The 17273-nt window shown below is 46.1% G+C and overlaps 1 protein-coding gene across 4 annotated transcripts in view; it reads right to left on the bottom strand.

Moving 5' to 3' along the window:
- Positions 1-3126: 3126 nt before the first annotated feature.
- GPATCH2L (G-patch domain containing 2 like) overlaps positions 3127-17273 on the bottom strand; it is a 56933-nt gene continuing 42786 nt past the window's right edge. For 2 of the 4 annotated variants that reach the window (XM_028507713.2, XM_028507714.2), the window contains exons 9-10: positions 14066-14160; positions 3127-7364 (exon numbers count right to left, since the gene is read on the bottom strand). In XM_028507713.2, the coding sequence (XP_028363514.1) occupies positions 7192-7364; positions 14066-14160 (268 nt within the window). In that variant the 3' untranslated portion in view covers positions 3127-7191. The remainder of the gene's footprint in view (positions 7365-14065; positions 14161-17273) is intronic. The other 2 variants (XM_036012518.1, XM_036012516.1) reach the window with 1 other exon arrangement.

Raw genomic sequence — 17273 nt, 5'->3', positions numbered from 1 at the left:
TTGTTAGTCAAGGTAATTAGTGCTGTAGTACCTGAAAGCCCAATATGAAGTTCTCTTCATATTGGTAAAGGTCCAACACGGTATCCAAGGTCACAAAGTGGTGAGGAAACGGGTCTGTCTTACCGCCTAAGTGCAAACTGAAATCTTACCAGTGGCAGAGAGAACCTGAAGAGAGCACTGGGTGCGAGGAGGGGCGAGTGGGGTGGGGGTGGGGGAGTCCTCTGTGCATGCAGAAGGGGGCCCGGGCCTCCTCACCAGTCCCAGATCCCGGAAAGGAGAAAGCCGAAGAGGCACCACAGTTCAAGCCTGACTTTCCGTGAACTGGAGCTCCACCCACTAATAAATAGGGTGGTCCATTTCAGAATCCAATGTGCTTAGCAAGCCTCCCTACCTCCACGGGCAGGGAGGAGAAGCAAGGAGAAGTGAAGGAAGGAGCAGAGACCTTGGGTATGTGTTCCTAGACATTTACAGTATTAATGAAGGTAAATTTTCACTCGAAGCCCGTGCATTACGGTGATTTGGCAAAGGAACTCATCGGCACATAGGTGTTAACTGAAGTGTTGGAGGTGAGGACAGAAACAGACATTCAGTGTGTGGGACTGACCAAGCTGCCCACCTCTGGAGAATGATGAAGAGCGAGGAAGGAGAAAAATGAGAGCAGGGTCCGAAAAGAAAGAATACCAAGAAGAAAATGGTTATACAGTATCAAGCCACGAAGTTCAGCCTAAGGACCAAAACTTGGCCGTTAGAGGCCCTGGTGAGCCCAGCAAGCACCCCTGTAATGGCGGTGCGGGCAGCGGCCGGGTTTGGGCGTGCTGCCTGCCAGTCTCACCTCTGCATTGCTTTAACATGACCGGGGCCTGTTCCCCCTCCCCATCCCGATGTCACTGAGCTGGGGTTCACCTGGGCAAATTCGGATCTTTACAAATCTTCCAGCGAGCCCTAACGTGCAGCCAGGGGTAAAAACCACTGTGTCAGTGGGTTGAGAACTACGGGACAGAACGGGCCAGTGAGGGCAGTACTTCGGTGACAGTCAGGGGTCCTGAGGGCTAAAGAAGGGCATTTCATTTGAAGGCAGAGTCTGTGGACGTGTTCGAATACAGAGTTGTATGTGCCAGCAGTGAGAGGCTGCAGCTAGACTGTGCGAGGCAGCTCTCTGGTTGAGAGAGGGACCGAGGGCATCGGAGAAGGGACTTGTCTTGGGCAGGGCAGCCGCTCACAGGGAAAGAAGGTGAGGAAGGGTGCGTGTGAAGGTGGGTAAGTGGGGACGCCTGTCTGTAATGTTCTATTGTCTGCAGGGAAGGGGGAGGGGAGCTGCTGAGGTTGAGAGGAGCTGGGGGAGAGATTTTAAATGGCCAGTTTTCAGTGGCTGCCGACAACAGGTGGGAGGCTGAGTGAGGTAAATACCAAGAGCAATGCAGAATGACACCACGATTTTGGGGTGGTGGAAGCTTGCACAGGCACGGAAATTTTTCATGGAGAAATACACAGCCCACTGGAAGGAGCAAGGTAAGAGAATCTAGCCCTGGCTGCTGTGGCTCGGAGGACTGAGTGTGCAAACCAGAGTCACTGGTTCAATTCCCACTTGGGGCACATGCCTGGGGTGCAGGCCGGATCCCTAGTGGAAAGCATGCAAAAGGCAACCACACATTAACGTTTCTTTCCCTCTTTTTCCCTCCCTTCCCCTCTCTAGAAATAAATAAAATCTTTTTAAAAAGATAATCTATTCATAGCGAAGTGGGTAGATTTAAGTGAAAGTTACTGAGGCCACTTGTAAGCTCTCTGATTATTTCCTTTCCTTTTTCAACTAAAATCATTTGAATGAGAGATCTGCAGGGTCAGAAATGACTTCTAGAGGATGAAAATACCAATTTCCATAATTTACATCTTAATCTTTTTATATTCCCACACCTTGATAATATCTAGTAGCAATAACATTTTTGGCCAAAGGTACTTTTCAATGGTTTCAAGATTGAAAAAAAACTAGGTGGTGCTATAAAAGAACTGCAAGATTGAATTAAGAGGTCAACAGCCTTGTATGTGAATTAATCATGATCTTAGAATTTCTGTAAATGACCATGCTTTGACACCCTAAGAAACCTTTCTGGCTGGGGGAGGACTGCACTCCCAGGACCAGGCAATTCTTAGGGCAGGGGATGTAGCCAGCAGCACGCTTCTGGCGTATAAACCTTCCAGGTACGATGGAGCCACACCTCCTCCACCTGGCCCGTACACCCAGGAAGCGAACACCCCTGGGCCAGGTACCAGGCAACCAGAGAGCACACGACAATCCAAAGGACCTGGAAGTACTCAAAGTAGCTGCTCCTGAACGGTTCACCCTCCGGCCGGGCCGGTCAGGAGGGAACCCCGACACAGGCGCTCTGGACTCACCCTGTCACTGGCACCTGGTCTTCTGCCTCCTGACCCAGCCCTGGTGCCCATCCTGCTGGGCTGCATGGCAAGGGGCGCCCCGTGTTTCTCAGGAAACTCTAACATGACACTGACCTCTCCATGTTGTCACCGGTCACCTTTACGAATTAAGACCCAGGCCCAAAACCACACGAGCACCTGAGGAAACGATGCTCGAGTACTCCTCCGAGCCACACATCTTCCCTGGGCTTTGGTAGTCAGTTAGGGCCCAGCCCAACTCACAAAACAAAATCTGAAGGAAGAGAGTGGTCATGATTTCAGTTCAACACCTTAGGATTAGAGTCCCACGTTCTGAAAAGCTGAATCCATGAGTCGGACAAAAGCCACAACACGCTGTGGCTGTTGGTCCCCAGCCCCCGCAGAAGCGCTGCTGGAGGGAGATGCTACACAAAGATGACAGGACAGGGGTAAGCAGGGTAACTGAACACGGGATTTCACATGTGCGAAGCCCTGGAATTAAGTCCTAGCAAGAGATTACCAATCACTCAACAGGTATTTGATACAAAAACTACGTGCATAGGGTAGTTTTTCTTCTAATATTTTTTCATATTTGAGTTATGCTTTAAAGCCTTCATCATTCGTAACATTTTCCCAGGAGACTACGATATAATGAACAAATATCATAGAATCATGAATGGCAATATCTTACACAAATGTCTTACTGTCAGAAGTGAAAAATGACTATCACTCACAGACTAAAAATTCATTGTTGTATTTTAATCCATTTTAAAATGTTCCATCCATTTAAATGGGGCCTTGATGGCATTTTCTCCACATTATCCTTTCTAAATTTCCGGGTAATCTTTCAGGAGCACGAGGGGAAGGGTACGGGGGATACAGACATAACAGTCTTTGCGAGTATCACACACAAACATCTCCCACGGAGGGGAACAGAAGAGAGCACCTCAGAGCTCAGGGACGGGGTACATTAAAACAGTTCTTTCTAGCTGCAGAAAAGCCCGTGGTTCTCAAACGACAGCGTGCACCCGAGTCCCCCGAGGGCTTGTCTCGGACTGCCAGGTCTCCCCCTCGGACTTCAGACCCCACAGGGCTAGGGCCCGAGGGCGTGCTGTGCTATTGGCCCACGCACCCTAGCGCCCCGCCTGCAAGCATCCCACCCCCCCACCCCCCCCACCCCGCTTGCCCCCTCACTTCCGGACCTCGTCAAGATTGCTTTCCTTGGTGAACAGCGTCAGGGTTTGTCCCATTCGTCAGTACTGTGCTTTAAATATTTTTATTTCCAAAATTTGGCAGTTTTACCAAGTGCCTATGTCTGTCTGCAGTAGGAGAACATTGTCTTCTTTTGGCCGTCTGTTTTGCTGGGTTTGTTAAAAATCTTGTAATCTACGCCCTTCAGCACCATCACTCATTTTCCTTGTTTTTTTTCAGTCCTGCTGTTCACGGGCAGTTGACACTCATCTGTTGTGACCTTAATGCAGGTGGGAGCATCTCCGGACCACCCTGTGGTCAGCACTAACAGCAGAACCCGCCGGTTTCCTCGCCTTTTCCCTCTGTGCCAGTGTTCACTGCCTGTCCTGACTGGCGTGGGAGATAAGGAAATACTGACAAGTAAACCGGACAGCCCAGGCATTAGCAAACGAGGCAGCTGACAGCAAGTGCAAACCGCCCCTATCATCCCTCCCGCCATCCCATAAACCACAACACATCCTGCAAGCCACGCCACTGACGTGACTGCGTCCACAGCTGCTGGACTGAGCCACTCCACCCTCACCCCAGCTCAGGGAGGGCTCACCAGACACAGAAAATACTGACTGTGGCTTCTGATGCCAAGATCTTTACACAGCCCAGGAAACAAAGTGTGTGGCTCAGAAGCACAGCAATGAAGTCAAAATACAGCGAACACCTAGAACAAATCGTGCATCACCAGGAGCGTTCACCCAGAGCCTGAGTGGAGAAGCCATCGCATCAGCGATGCCAGCGTGGCCAAGCTCCCTGCCCTGAGTGACGTCAGTGATGACCCCGCCCCTCTGCTTCCCAGCATCAGGACTTCCACTGCTCTGGTCCCAACTGTGTTTCCGACTCCACAAGGAAAAGATGTATCCGATTAAGCTATGTGGGATTCATACACAGCTTAGTCACCTGTGCCAGGTGTGGAGTTTCACTTAGCAAAGGATGCCGTAAGCGCTGATTAGACTGATTGCAGCTTTTGGTCGTTTTGCTGCCCAAATGGCCGTGTCTGCAGCCTGTTTCATAGCCCAGCAAAGTAGTGTCAGATGAAATTTTCCATAGTTTTTGATTTCTAAAGAATTCAAGTGTAAAGACACACACACCAGTCAATAAAGACCATATTCTGTCCCTCCCAAATTTGCCACCATGTCAACAGCTACTAATTTCCTCTTCTAGACAGTTCTTACCAAAAAAACAACACAAGTGTTTTGATGCAAATGAAGTTGCTCCCTTTAAAATACTGCATCTGAAAATCTCAAATTTCCTTAAACTCACACGCAGAACTTAACTTTTGTGAATGACAGCAGAAGATAATGCCCTGACTTTCGCCTGTTGTGGAAAACACACGGCCAGGACCCAGAGAGGCAGGCTGCGCGGGCAGCGGGGGTGAGTCCGAACCCCGAAGTGCGTGGGTGCGATGGAGCTCAGCTGCAGGTGCTGCTTTAGAGCGGACCAAATGCACGGAAGCCCAAGGGTTATCCTCACAGGAAGTAACACCCTTAGAGGTTTTTTAACGTTATTATAAAACTGGACTGAAATTGTCTCTTTTGTTGAAAGGTAACAGACTTTTCTTAATTTATGACATTACATAATTTGCTGTATAAAAAGATTTAAAATCTAAGATTCAAAATACACGCAATTCTAAGGTTCCTCTGAAGGGATCCACACAGAAAGCAGGTGGAGTTTTAACCATTCTGTCTGCGTGCACACTCGCACAGCAGCTTACAGGGGAGAACACAATTTAAAAATCTCTACTGCAAAGTACTTGTGTGTTTAATTGCTATTTTCGTAGGCAATTAATTTTCTTCCCCAATTACTATAGGTAGATGGGACATTTTGGGGGCTCCTGCGGAAGCATTGGAAATACGTAGAAAAGCACGCCCAGTGAAGACCATATACACTTGTGGCAAACTGCTTCAGAAACATGGGCCTCGGAGCAACCCCGGCCTGTCAATGACAAACACAAGACCACAGCCCAGGGCAGAGAGAGTCTGGAAGTCGGGAAGGGCAGTGCACGGCTCCCAGGGCGCCTCCCGCTGCAGCACTGCTCCTCGGCCCACGATCCGTGACTGTCCTGCCCGCCACCATATTCCTCGTTGGGGACAACTGACGTGTTCTCAGTCTTACATAAAGTGCCATGTAAACTTAGCTTAAGTCTCCCTCTCCGACTGGATTCACGCCAGCCCCCCAGACAAGGAATTCTGGAGCCCCCACTGAGAAGGACTGCCACTTTCAAAGGGAACACGACAGAGCAGCCCACCGTCTCGCTCTGTGGGAGAACTGGGGGCAGCCGCCCTTCTGGGGGAGGAGGCTCAGCCCACTCAGTGCCTGTTTTTAAGCGCAGACACTATCCAGGTGCGAGGCCAGGAGTTCCTCCAGATCATTAACTACCATAGCAGGGGGCACTTAGAGAACAGCTTCTGTACACTTCAGAGTAAATGTACTCAATTTGTACCAGAAAAGAACCCTACTACCAACTAGGCGCATGATAAAACTTTTTAAGAAAGGGCGGCTTTTCTCCAGCAGCTCCGGGTAGCCACCGACTCCCCATTTTGACGACACAGCACCCAACCTCAGGCACGGCTGTGTGTGCGGCTCCGCCTGCAGCTGGGCTGCCACGAACACGCCAAGTAGAAAGGCAGGCCCAAGACATTTTCCTCCCCAAAGTGTAACCCCAAGAAGCCATTATTATAATCCTCGAGTGAATTTCTGCTGCAGGTTACTGACCTATACACTAACAGTAAAATCCCAGTCAGTACATAAAGGCGTACACCGCAACATGAACTACTGAGACCCAATCCACTCTTCACAGTCTTCTGTACGGGTGAACCGTCCTTCCTTACACCAGTGTGTGTGTGTGTGTGTGTGTGTGTGTGTGTGAGGGAGCACGTGCGACGTCCTCTTTTGGTAGAACTCGAACTTTGGAGATGAAGCAAAGTACAGGGCAACTGCCGGCCATCCCACGAGGCCATCCAGAAGACTGGAAGAAGTCCCGTGCTGCTGGTGTCGCTTCTGAGGCTCCAAATTGAGACCGTGGTGGATTTTCCTCATTGGCACTCTGAGTGACTCAAGGCCAGGCTCAAAGGCAAGCCTTACCTCCCGCAAACACAAGCCCGCACACAGCCCCCGACTCAGCGTCCAACTCTGCCTGGGGCTGACTGCGAATGCGGCCCTTCCTCGGGTGATATTAAAAGCTCTACACAAAAAGTAGGTAAAAGCAGTTACTAGTTTCGCAAGAAAAAAGACACACCTGCAAAAAAGCAACAGCTCTGTACACGGGGCTGGCAGTAACTGTTGAGACGGCAACAGCAGTGTAACAAATACAGTATAAGATGGCTTTTTAAAAAAATCTGCTGCCCTAATACTTCACTAACTTTTTTTTAAAAAAAAAAGGATTTCCACAATATGATTTTCTGAGAGAAAGAGTCCACTGCTTTGTTGCAAGAGGAAGGAGCCAGACTTGGTGATAGACAGACTGGGAATATCTATTAAGATATGCAAGACTACGCAACACAAAACCTAATGTTCACTTCACAACTCCCCACTGGCTCCTGGTGGGTCGAGTCCTGCCCTCTAGCTGCACCCAGGGCTCTTCTCCTGTGGCATTTTAAAAAACGCAGCTGCGGCCGAGTCGGTGGCTTTCTCTGTGGCAGAGGTCCTGACCAGCCACTCCGCGTTTGGAGGTTTCTGGGCTTGTGATACTGGCGTGGCTGGCTCCATGGCATCCACATGGACTGGCGAGATTACTACAATAAAAGTGAACAGGAAAAAAGTCAAGGGAAGACACGTTAGAATGAGACACACTCCAACCCCAAATATTCTCAATCCTTGTATCCTATGCCCTAGTAACCCAGGAGCCACATAAGGTTTTTCTTCACAAAGAAATGAAAGCAAGATTTAAGTGAGATATGTATTTCTCTACCTGAGAAAATGACTTAACCACATGAATAAATTCAGTAATGTGAATTCATAATGTAGTAATTATCACTTAGCAAGCACTTATGTGCTAGGCACTGTCCTGTGTAAACACTACATTCATAATCTGATTTCCTAATGCAAACTCTCAGACGTGGGTGTTGTCATCTCCATTTGCCAGGTCAGAAGACTGAGCCACACCAAGAGGGCAGGTAAGTGCTGCAGGGACAGAAGAGAGCTGGTTGAGTAGCCACATTCAAACTCAGACACTGGACTCCAAGCCCTCCGTTCCTTCCACCACACCCCATGCCTCTGACGTACGTGTCAGCAATAAACAGCAGGCAATAAAGAAATGGCAGAAGATCCCATAATCACACCGTTTTTCAACAGAAACACCAAGCACATTCTAGAGAGAATAGTACTTGCTTATACAGGGATGTCCTGTATGTTTGAGGACACTTACCACTCTGGACCCCATCTACTGAATGCCAAAAGTCCTCCCTAGTCACTCGGACAGCCAAACAGCCCCCTCATTTCCAAATGCCCCTGAGCAGAGTAGTAAAAACCACCATCACACCCACTCTCTTGATAGTGAATATAGACTAACATGTAACAAAATCCAGATAGTTTCACGTTTAGCATGTCACTCAAAAATTCCAGGAATATAACCTACAAGAATAATTTTCAAATTGTGGGTAACAGAAATCAATTTAGGGGGTCATGACCATACTTCTTCTTCTTCTTAATGAAAAGGAAGAGAAAATATCAGAGTGTACCCAAAGACTTATTTCAGATTTACATGTGTACCCACACATACATTCAAACACGAGTTTCTTACAGGGAGTCGTTGTAAGAATAACCTTGAGAGCTATTACTCTGCGGCACATACACGAGTTTCTTGAGGGCAGTCGCTTTCAAATGCTTTGGAACCTCAAACCACAACAGCAGGAAATACATTTGACATCACAACCCCAATCAATCAGTCAATCAATCACTCTGTCTTGTGAACTCACACTCACTCATTTAACTGAAATTTCACAAAACTATATTTACCATTACTGTATGATCATTAACCACAGTGGGGAAAAAAACCCTACTACCCTAGAAAAACATTTTTTATTTTGCTACATTTTTTATTATGGCAAAATATACATAATATAAAATCTTTCACTTGAACAACTTTTAGGCGCACAGTGGGCGGCGTCAGCACACGGACGACACGGCTTCGTGGCCACCCCACACTCGTGCGCAGACTCTCTCATCCCAGACGAAGACCCTACAGCCATTAAACAGCAGCTCCCTGTCCTCCCCTCCCCCGCCCCCAGGAACTACCCTTCTGCTTTCTGTTTCTATAAATTTGACTATTCTAGGCACCTCCCTTAATCGGAACCATATAACCTTTGTCTGTTTGTGTTTGGTGTATCTCACTTAGCCTAAGGTCTTCACCCACACTGCAGCATGTGTCAGAATTTCACTCTGAATCGTGAAGGCGCTCAGGTTGGACAATGCCCCGCTGTATACAGTGTGTGCCACGTTCTGCTTATCCATTCGCCCAGCAATGAACATCTGAGTGGTTTCCACCTTTTGGCTACTGTACACACTGCTGCCAGAGCATGGTATACAAGCACCTGTTTGCCTGCTGAATGCCTACTTTCAATTCTTTTGGGCATATACCCAGAAGCATTACTGCTGTACCACATGGTAGTAATTTTGTTTAGATTTTTTTTAACGGTACAGAGGCCCTTTTTCCCCTGTACCACGCCATGAACTCGCAGGGAACGGGCTCCCACAGCCCAGGCTCTGTCCACGGGCTCTCACACAGGGTGCTCCTCTGGGCGGAGCAGGCTGGTGGTCAGCTGAACCCAGCTACCTTCCTCTTTGGCTTCCTTCTTTTTCTGATCATTTTCCTTCCCATGTTTCAGGAAGTCACCCTAGCTGTTAGAGTGCTTTATATGCTCAATATGTACATTAGTTCTCTTGGCAAAAATCTTGCCCTGAACTTGCTTGTTTACAACGATGCCCACCGCATGCCGGGTGCCGCTGTAGACCCCTCCAGCTCTGCACGGTAACATCTGTGGGGCGTTCCTTTCTGAACGGCACCCATTCCTTTGATGTCCACAATGTGGCCTTTCTGGTGGATGTGCATGTGTGTGCCCAAAGGAACAACTCCACGTCTTCTAAGGGCCTACAGAACATACAGCAGGTGTGTCTTCTCTTCCCCTCTGCCTTAGCCATTTTGGCAAATTACTGGCAGATGGTGGTTCTGGCTGAAAATGTTGTGTTTAGAAGTTTGAGGAACCGCCATATTGTTTTCCACCGTGGCTGCACTATTCAGACTCCCCCCGGCAACGCACGAAGGCCCCGATTTCTGCACATTCTTCCCAACACTGTCTGACGGGTGTGGAGTGGCCTGGCCTGGAAAACACTATCGCATGTGCTCGCCCACAGAACAATGCCGTGTTTTTCACAATAGCATAAAACGGGATACAATCCCAGTGTGCATCAAGAATTTTTAATTGTAGTATATTCATTGTATTAATACAAGAGAACACCACAGATGTGGCAGAGTGAGAAATGAATGAATCTCAGGAACATAATCGGGTAAAATAACTTGTAAAACATGACACTCCATTTACACAAGGTTCAAAACCAGGCAAAACTAGACAATATACTGCTTAGAGATGCCTGTGTCTTAAAGCAGTTTTTAAAAAAACAAGAATGATAAGTGATTAACAAAAAATAAATATCAGGATAATGGTTACCCCTCAGGAGAGTGGAACAAAATTCTAGACATGATATTCTTTTTCTTCACATTGTTGGTGGGTGCATGGGTATTCACTGTGTCATGTTTCTTTACTCCTTGTATTCCTTCTATAAGGCTTTTGTATAGCCATTCAGTACTTATTAAAAGGCCTTTTTAACTTTAAAAATCATTTCAACTTTAGAAAGGCATGGTGGGGAATAAGAATCTGCCCTATGGCTCCCAAGACCAGGGTAAACCTAAAACAGAACTACTGAATCCAATCACAGAATTAGAGTAATACTGAGAACAGCTCCGTTTTGACTTTAAGACTCTATTCACGTGTTCATACAACTATCTAGTGAGATCCTCCCATCTGCTGAGCATCACTTTAATGTCTCGGGCTGCAGCAGCAACAGAAGGGAAACTAATCCCTGTCCTTGCAACCGCATCTCTAGCACCGCTGGCCTGATGTTCGGAATCTGACAGAACTGACTGGCAGATTCAGCTTGACTGCGGGCACCCTTCCGGCTGACACTCTGAAGACACCTGTCCTGTCCCAGAGAGACGAAGGTCAGCAAAAGCAAAACAGGGCTCTGAAACCACGCCCTGCCATCCCGGTTCTCCTTTATCTAAGGCCGAGCGCTCCCTTTTGGAAGGAAGGGGGTCTGTACACCAAGGCTCTGCCCTGCCGTTCCAATGCAGAAAATCTCAAGAACATAAAGTCTGGTTTTCACCTGTGTTCCTTATGCTTTTCCTTATGCTTTTTTATAGCTACTTAATCGCAACCTGGGGAGAAAACAGCCCATTTTTTCTTTTCCAGTTACATTCGTTAAGAGCACATACAGTGAATTCATTTCGGCACGAGGTGGTGACGGCTGGGCAGTCCCTGTCCGAGGCACGGGGCGTGTAAGCAAGTTCACACAGTTACGCACTCACGCAGATCCACAGCGGCTCTGTGCGCCACATGGCTGCATTTACAAAGCCGTAAAGAGAAGGGGATGGACATAAAAAGAAGAAAATAAAGGTGCTACACCTTCCAGAAGGATCTACTCAAGGACCCTATGAACAAGTCCTTTTCCTTGGCCTTCTGTTAATATTAGTACAAAAGGACAAGGCACGCTACTCCTTTCCGCTCTTCACCTCTCTAGCCTTATTAATATCTTTAAATTCAGTCACTTTCAACTCAAAACTTTCCACCAGCGGGGGAGGGGAAAAGGGGAAAGATTTGTGGCTGCATGTTTAAGAAAGAAGCTGAATTCATCACAGTGACAAGGGAGAGTGTTGGCAGAGATCTGAGCTATTTATTCTTTTAGGAAAACCCTATAAAGAATGACACAAGGAAGCCTCTATCTGCAGTCTTGTTCATCACACCGGTGAGGAGTCCGATAACAGATGTATGCGGCAGCGTGATTTAGTGCCAGGAGCTGGCCCCTGATGTGTATTAATACGGCGGCAAAGCGGAACGCACCTCTCTTCATCAGTCATTCCTATAAAAGAGGTGGAATCTGAGATGGCCCAGTGTTAGGCAGAGCAAGCCCATTTGTTCTACTGACTGATGGCGCGGGCCCGGGCTATGTCCTTCACCTCCGTGGGGCACTCGGGTTGCGGATGAAAAAAAAGAAAACATTCAGTGAAGCAAGCCTTAGTCAACAAGTGAGGGGCGGAGTCTGGGTGAGTAGGGGAAATGTTTAATGCTCCAGTCTTGTGTAATGCTTCCCAGTACATTCCTCAGCTCGAATACGGAATAGGGATTTCAAGCCCTTCTCAACAGTTCTTCTCTTATAAACAAGTAGAAGCAAAAAACAGAAGCTAGATATTAAAGACAAAAAAGGAACAAAAAGCTCCAGGAGGGGAGAGTGTGTTTTAGCGCCTCCCGTACCACAGACAGGATGAGGACCTGGGCCTGATGCGGAGGCACCGTGTGGAACCAATCCCATCACGCAGGAGACAGAGCACCTGCAGGGTTTAAGAGGGCAGCTCTCGAGTCACAGGGAAGCAGGTCTGACCTTGGCTCTGCAATCTATCAACCATGTGACCTTGGGGAAGTGATTAACCTCTCTAAGCCTCAAATAGCTCCTGAGTATTGGGAATAAAAACAGCACCTTAGAAAGTTGCTGCAGAGATTAAGTGAAATAATGTACGCACAAGGTTTAGCTCAGGGCACGGCCATGTGGAAACCACTAGAAACGTTTACTACAGCCATCAGACCTGTGGGTAAGACTGTCTGCGACCACGTCCGTGTGAACCACTGCCCAGCAGTCCTCTCAGACAGAAGCCTAAAGGGGTCGGTCTCACTCAGAGCGTGCTGAAACCCACTAAGTAGGGAGAAGAATTCCACACAGATGTACTCCCTACTCAACTATCAATTGCTCTGATCTATATATACAATATATATAGAAATGCAGTATTTAATTATAATATATAGTATTTTCTGAAGAAAATAAAATAATCTATAATCTTCTCAATTTCCACAGAATAAATTCACGATCCTCAAGAAAGTAACTGCAGGGATCAGTGGTCACCAAAGAAAGGGACTGAGGGTACGTGAACGTGGGGAGGGGGCCAACTGTATGGTGATAGATAATAACTAGACTTTTGGGGGGCAAACGCTTTGTACTGTACACAGATGTCAAATTATAATGTTGTACACCTGAAACTTACATAATAAAAAGAAGGAAAGGAGAAAAAAAAGAACTGTGGGTATTTTTGATTGGTCCTACAACCAGATATGGTCTTTTTATCCAGAGCAATTCACCCTAAGCTGTATTAAAACGACAAAGGATTTCGTACGATTACTAATTGCATTTAACTATCTCAACTCCAAAGAAAAAGACCTACAGACACCCAATACTCTTGCTGATATAAATAACTATCCCCCTTTGTTTTCATTTAAGGATACCACGCACACAGTTCAGTGCATAAGTCATAAATGTATACAGTTCAGCGAATCTTTACGTATTGTGTACCCACGTAACCCCACCCGATTCGTGACGCGGAGCACCCTGGCATCCCTGAAGATTTCTTCACGTCCTCTCCTGGCCCCCAGTGAAAGCCACTCTTTTGGTTTCTACCAAGTAGCTTTGCTCAGAAAACTAAAAGGTTTTAACTTGAAAATTTGTTTTTAATTAGAATTTCATGACTGGTAAAATATTAGCACTCTACTATACATAAAAGGATGTCTGGTGGAGCATGTATTGTATTCCATACTAAGTTTAAAGAGCACACACACCTGTGCTGGCCGGGGCGGAGCACTGTCCCATAAACCGAAGGGACGCAGGTTGGGTCTCTGGTTGGGGCGTGTAGGGGAGGTGACTGACCGATGTTTCTCTCCCTCCCTCTCCCCCATGCTTCCCCTCTCTCAAAAATCAGTAAGCATGTCCTCAAGTGAGGATACAAAAAAAAGTAAATAAACCCATGTGGCTCCTTGGCTACTGGGTGACTCACCGCCACCCTAATGAGACATTCATTAACAAAGACCTAATCTCCTACCTGTGCTAAAATGAGAGCACCAAAGACTGAAAACTGTTTTTAGTGAAATATAGGGATTCGAACTCAAGAAAGCCGTGTGACACAGCGAGAAACAGACTGCAGGGTCAGACAGAAGGAGGTTTAAATTCTTCTACCACGTGTGACCTTAGGAAACTGCTTCTCGCACTCTCAGTTCTCCCATGAAATAGGAGTAAAATGACCCGCCGTATCATCAGAGTGGGAGGGAGAGGCATGTAAACCACATCACTCTGTGTCTGACACCGAGCAGGCGCTCCGTACGCAACACCCACGCACGGTTACCTGCACTGGGGCTGGAGAGAGACGCTGTGGCCACAGGTTTCCGCTTCCTCTTGATGTCGCGTGAACACGGCGGCCCCAGGTGTATGTTCGCCTGCCTGCAGGGGCAACAAGGAAAATACTGCTTTAACTTGGTAGACCCCAGTGTTTACGACCCTAAGTTCAGCCCAGATAAAGTCCTCGGCCCATCACAGGTACATGCTAACAAAGTCAGCATCATCTTTGCCATCAAGTGGCAGTACAAGATTACTCACAGTTAATCATAACTCACTCTTTACTCACGAAATCTACCCATTCTAAAGTTTTTAACTGATTACAAAAGAGCAAACATTCAAGATTAATTTCAATAAATATGTGTTTCATTACATGCTGATTTTTCATAAAAACTATAACCTCAATTGCTCTAAACTCACTAATGAAAGACCTAATCCCAAGAGGTAATATATTGAAAAGTTTAATGTTGCATGAACACAGACATATACATGGAATTTGAATAGGAAGCTTAACTCTTCTATCACTATATATCTGGGTTTTTAATAGTGTCTGCATGGCAAGTTAAGTTTCTGTGATTTTTAAAAATACAAATTATGTGCTAACAATATGTCCCCTTTTCTGAATGTTCAGCTTATTTTATTTTTTGATTTTTACTTTTTAAGACTTTATTTATTTTGCCCTGGCTGGTATGATTCAGTGAATTGAGTACTGGCCTACAAAGCAATGGGACACCGGTTCAATTCCCAGTCAGGCCACATGCCTGGGATGCAGGTCAGGTCCCCTGTGGGAAGTGTGTGAGAAGCTACCACACATTGATGTTTCTCTCCCCCTCTTTCTTCCCCTCTCCTCTCTCTAAAAATTAATAAACAAAATATTTTTTAAAAAGAAAAAAAAATATTTATTTTTAGAGAGAGGAGAAGGGAGAGAGAAAGAGAGGGAGAGAAACACCCGTATGTGAGAGAAACACTAATTGGTTGCCACTCACACACCCCAAACCAGGGACCAGGCTGCAATCCAGGTATAGGCTCTGACTAGGAATCGAACCAGCGACCTTTCGTTTTGCGGGATAATACCCAACCAACTGAGCCACGGCACTCAGAGCTGTTCAGCTTATTTTAAAAACAAAACAGTGATAGCTTCAATACTAAAAAAGCAGAAGATTGTCTGAAAGACAATAGGCCAACACTGAAGTAGGAGGCATGCTGTTCTGGTTCCCCACTTCCTCCTTCCTCTCAAACTACACAAACACGACCCCTGATTAAGGACCAAACTGAGTCTCACCTTTACACAGTTTCCTTGAATAGTCAAGACCTTATCTACCATGAATTATTATTTAACTGCTGTACACATATTTTGTTTCCCTAATGAGGCTTAATCTTCTTGAGAGCAGAGACCATATTTATATTTCTTTCATAATTTTCAGTCAGCTACCAAACTCAGCAAAAGGCACATAGCTGATCCCCATTAAATAAATACCTGTTGAGTAGAACTGACATGAATGATTAAGTTTTAAAAAACCAAATAGCCAATTATACACTTAAAATGATTAAAATATACATTTTATCACAATTTTTTAAAAATAGCCAGAATACATAACATACATAAAGGAATCTAGTAAAATTACACTAGATGGCCTCTGAATTGGTAGTCCCAGCTGGGGATGAAGTCTCATGTTCAGCAGTCTTAAAACTGGAGTCACAGTCAAATCTAAGAGAACTAGTTAGCAAGTCAAGAAGACCACTGTTGAATGGACAAATTTTCCTATCGGGTGCCAGGGGACCCCACCTGCCAACTTTCACAGTTTGAAAGAATATATGCATGCTTCTCTCCTTCCCGCCCTCACTCCTCTCTCCCTTCCTTCCTTCTTCTCTCTCTCTCTCTCTCATGCTCTTTTCTCCAAATAGTGAAAGCTTAAGAGACCACTCAACATATAAACAAGGAAAGAAAAGTATTGACTGAAATCGCAAGAAATTTTATAGAACACAAACACCACCAAAATAGGCAGATTTACGATATAAAGCCTGTGGCTTGGAAAGTCCACCCAAATCACCTTTTATCAATCACTCTGTTCTGTATGGAAAAGAAGTTAACTTTAAATTAAATATCCCATGAATAGTTAATTCCAAAATTCCAACGTGAAATGTAAATATAAGTGTGTAAAGAAGGGAACACAACTCATTTTTCAAACCTTACACAAGTCCTGGGAATAAGTCCAGACCAGCATGCTGACTTAATAAGGAAGACAGATGTCAAAGTGTCAAAAGCAGGCAGGCCGTTAGTCTAAATGCAGAGGTGCTGATTCCCTTTGAAGTCAGACAAAGGCTGAAAAGAAACTGACACTACAAAATTTTGGTTCTCCTAGCCCTGACCAGTGTGGCTCAGTTGGCTGGGTGTCGTCCCGAAAAGTGAAAGGTCACTAGTTCCATTCCCAGTCAGGGCATATGCCTAGGCTGTGGGCTCCGTCCAGATAGGGGCATGGACAAGAGGTAACCCCTCGATGTTTCTCTCTCACATCCATGTTTCTCTCCCTCTTTCTGCCTCCTGCCTCTCCAAAATTATTTTTTTTTTTAATTTCTGCTTTTCCTCAAAACAGAGAAACACACAGAACAGTTTCCACCTTTTCTACAAACGAGGCACCTGAGCACAATCAGATGAAACTCAGACTGCCCGAGCACTTCGTTCTAGTTCTACCTGCTTCTCCTACGGAGCTTCAGAAAGAGAAACGAGTCAAACACAGGCTGACAGTCTATATTCATGCTCTTTCTCCTGCACTTTAAGCTCACTAAAAGACTCTCCAAAACCTTTTAGATTACATGATAACACCATTTCTTGAAACTTTTTTTTTAAAGGTCAAGTGAGAATTTTATTTTTTTAAAGGTTTTATTTATTTATTTTTAGAGAGAGGGCAAGGGAGAAAGAGAGGGAGAGAAACATCAATGTGTGGTTGCCTCTCACGTGGTCCCCACTGGAGACCTGGCCCGCCACCCAGGTGGGAATCAAACTGGCGACCCTTTGGCTCACAGCCCATGTTCAATCCACTGAGCTACACCAGCCAGGGCCACTTCTTGAAACTTATGTTGTCAGACATCAGAACAGCAGTTTTCTTTGAGATGTGGGGGGGTGGGGAATAGAGACAGTGACGAGGAGCCTCTGGGGTTCTTTATGGTAATGTCTGTTTCTGGATGCTGAAAATTCATCAAGTATATATTTCTTTGTA

The sequence above is a fragment of the Phyllostomus discolor genome, chromosome 1 (assembly GCF_004126475.2).
Source record: "Phyllostomus discolor isolate MPI-MPIP mPhyDis1 chromosome 1, mPhyDis1.pri.v3, whole genome shotgun sequence".
Taxonomy (NCBI): Eukaryota; Metazoa; Chordata; class Mammalia; order Chiroptera; family Phyllostomidae; genus Phyllostomus; species Phyllostomus discolor.
The sequence above is the reverse complement of the archived record's forward strand: the minus strand, read 5'-3'. Positions and strand labels throughout refer to the sequence as shown.